The sequence below is a fragment of the Berghia stephanieae genome, chromosome 3, assembly GCF_034508935.2.
Source record: "Berghia stephanieae isolate SIO BIC M18660-M18661 chromosome 3, UCSD_Bste_1.3, whole genome shotgun sequence".
In the NCBI taxonomy this organism is placed as follows: domain Eukaryota; kingdom Metazoa; phylum Mollusca; class Gastropoda; order Nudibranchia; family Aeolidiidae; genus Berghia; species Berghia stephanieae.
In genome coordinates, this window is record NC_088362.1 from 59664917 (window position 1) to 59667416 (window position 2500).

At 36.4% G+C, this 2500-nt stretch overlaps 1 protein-coding gene across 2 annotated transcripts in view; it reads left to right on the forward strand.

Moving 5' to 3' along the window:
- The window catches only part of LOC144968097 (uncharacterized), a 14983-nt gene that overhangs the window by 6431 nt on the left and 6052 nt on the right, over nucleotides 1–2500 (forward strand). For both annotated transcript variants that reach the window (XM_078906091.1, XM_078906093.1), the window contains exon 3: nucleotides 1577–2500. This exon is cut by the window's right edge and continues 619 nt beyond it. In XM_078906091.1, the coding sequence (XP_078762217.1) occupies nucleotides 1577–2500 (924 nt within the window). The remainder of the gene's footprint in view (nucleotides 1–1576) is intronic.

Below are 2500 nucleotides of genomic sequence, written 5' to 3' on the forward strand. Positions count from 1 at the left end.
TAGACCTATCAGCTTTTATAATAAGTGGCTACGTGACAGAATGTAGAACGAAAAGTATTCACTAATTAGAAATTAATTCGAGGAAGCTATAAAAGGAAAGACGATCTAATATTAGAAGGTAAAGTTTATCTAAGCCTACCGAAATATAACTGGAGTGAGATGAATTCAGTTCTTATAAAAATAAATTTAATAAGATATTTGTGAACAATCTTTACTGTGACACTTATATTGTTTGGATAAGTCCTTCATCAAAGTCGAAGTTTCTTAGAATATTCAAAAGGCCATCGTGCCACACTCTGTCAATTTGCCTTTTTGAAATCAACGAAATTATGATATAAAACTGTTTGGTGTTGGAGACATTTTTCAGTTAGGATGCGGCTATTGAACACCTGCTGGACTGTGCTCCTGCCTACTCTGAATCCAGCCTGTTCCTCTGCAAGTATCTCATCTGATTTGGTTTTGATGCGGTTTAGGATGATGCGTAACATTACTTTACTGGGGTGGCTAGTGAGGCTGATTGTTCTATAATTATTGCATTTTCTCAAGTTTCCCTTTTTTGGTAGTGGTATTACAAACGATTGTGTCCAAATTTTATGCCAAGTTTTCTGCTCCAGTATTTTCTGACATATAATATTTATTGCTTGCACTGTTTGCCCCCCACCATATTTTATAAGTTCTGCTGGTATGTTGTCTATTCCAGGTGATTTATTGCAACTTAGGCTCTTAATTGCGTTCTCAATTTCTTCATTCAGGATTGATGGAGTATTGTCTATTTCTCTTTGTTCTACTCCTGTACTTAACACTGTAATATCTGTTTTAAGTTCTACATTGTAAAGACCATCACAGTATTCACAGAAGAGAGATAGATATATATAGTCAAAAGCCATGAACTAATATTGCTCAACTTTTCAAAAAAAGTTGGAGCTATTTATCAAATATTTCAAGTATTAATTTGTTCAACTTCTATAATATTGTTTCGAGCATCCACTGTCTGCTTTCTTTAGGAAGAAAAAAAATCCATCCCTCTGTGGTGTACTGGTAGCATGTCCGACTGATAATCCGATGGCTGATTTTTTTGGGATTTTTTTTTCTCTCGTTTTTTTCTTTCTTGCATTATTTGGCACCTTTCATACACACTTGGTCAGATCTTTATCTTTAAAAATTGCGCAACTCGTCTACAACGTCTGTAGATAAATGCAGCTTATGACTTTATATTGATATTAAGCTCTTGAGGGTCAAAACAGCTCAGTTGCTAGAGCACTAGCTTCGCAAGTAAAGGGATTGAGATTGATCCTGTATGCAGTCGATTTTTTTCTAAGCCCTGCCCCCCCCCCCTCAATCCCCATGTCCACGCAGCAGTGATTGAGTAGCAAGCTCTGTTACTATTTTAAAGCTTCTGAGTTGCAGTCCAAAAAGTCGAATCCATCCTATTATTATTTTCTTTTACTAATTATTCTGTACAACATCGTAAATGAATATAAACATTTGACTAACTCAATACTTAATAACACTTAAACATTTTTCTTTCACATGATGAAGATTTGTTAAAAACTGTTTTATATTTCCTTTTTTTCAGCTCGGCTTTCCAAAAAAATCCTTTTACGAATGGTAGCCGTCGTCACTGTCACAATTTTAATATTTAACAGATCGTATCTCGCAGATGTTGTCTTAAAGCTCCCCGTTACTGAGTTGCATTGGAATAATATAGCATTGCAAACTGTGCCTAAGTCTGTCGTGGACGGAACGCTTGATTCTCAGGGAGTATTACGCACGTCTTTATCAAATAAAAAAGACATTCATAATTCAACTGAAGTCCCAAAGTCTCGACTTCAGAAGGAGAGCAAGACGGCTCCTTTAAAAACTGGTGAAGTTTTAAAAACTCAAAATAAGAATAAAAATAATGCAAAGACAAAAACATCAGAACCAAAAAAGATTTCAGCCAGTGATAAAATTGGCATTTCAAGCAGGACCACCCTCAGCAGAAAGCCAGTTAAAACTTTACATCCAGCAAAACAATCGGAAGAAACATGTGCTTTTCCAAAAATGGATCCGTTAAATCCAACAGTGAAGAAATTCTGGGTAAAGATTCCAACAGTCAACTGTACAGATGGTATGCCGAGTCTTGTGTACAGAGATGGAGAATATTTGAATTTTAACTACACGAGGGCCCGGCGTTTGAACGTGTCAGTGGATACGTGCCAGTACACACCTTTGTTTATGAGAAAAGGTAGCGACCATTTTACTGAATTGCCCCAATGGTCAAGGCCGTTCAAAGATCGAATAAAATTACCCGAAATCTTTGAAAATCTATGGATACAATGTAAGTACAAAAAGAAACTCGTTTCTCAAACATTTTCAACTTTAGTGAAGATGCGAAACTCGACAGAAGCAAAATGCAGTGCTAGGTACAAAGAACATTTACGGAAAAATTCACCAAAGGAAACGATGAGCGTTCTTCTCATCGGTATTGACGGGATATCTCGGGGAAATTCCATGCGCT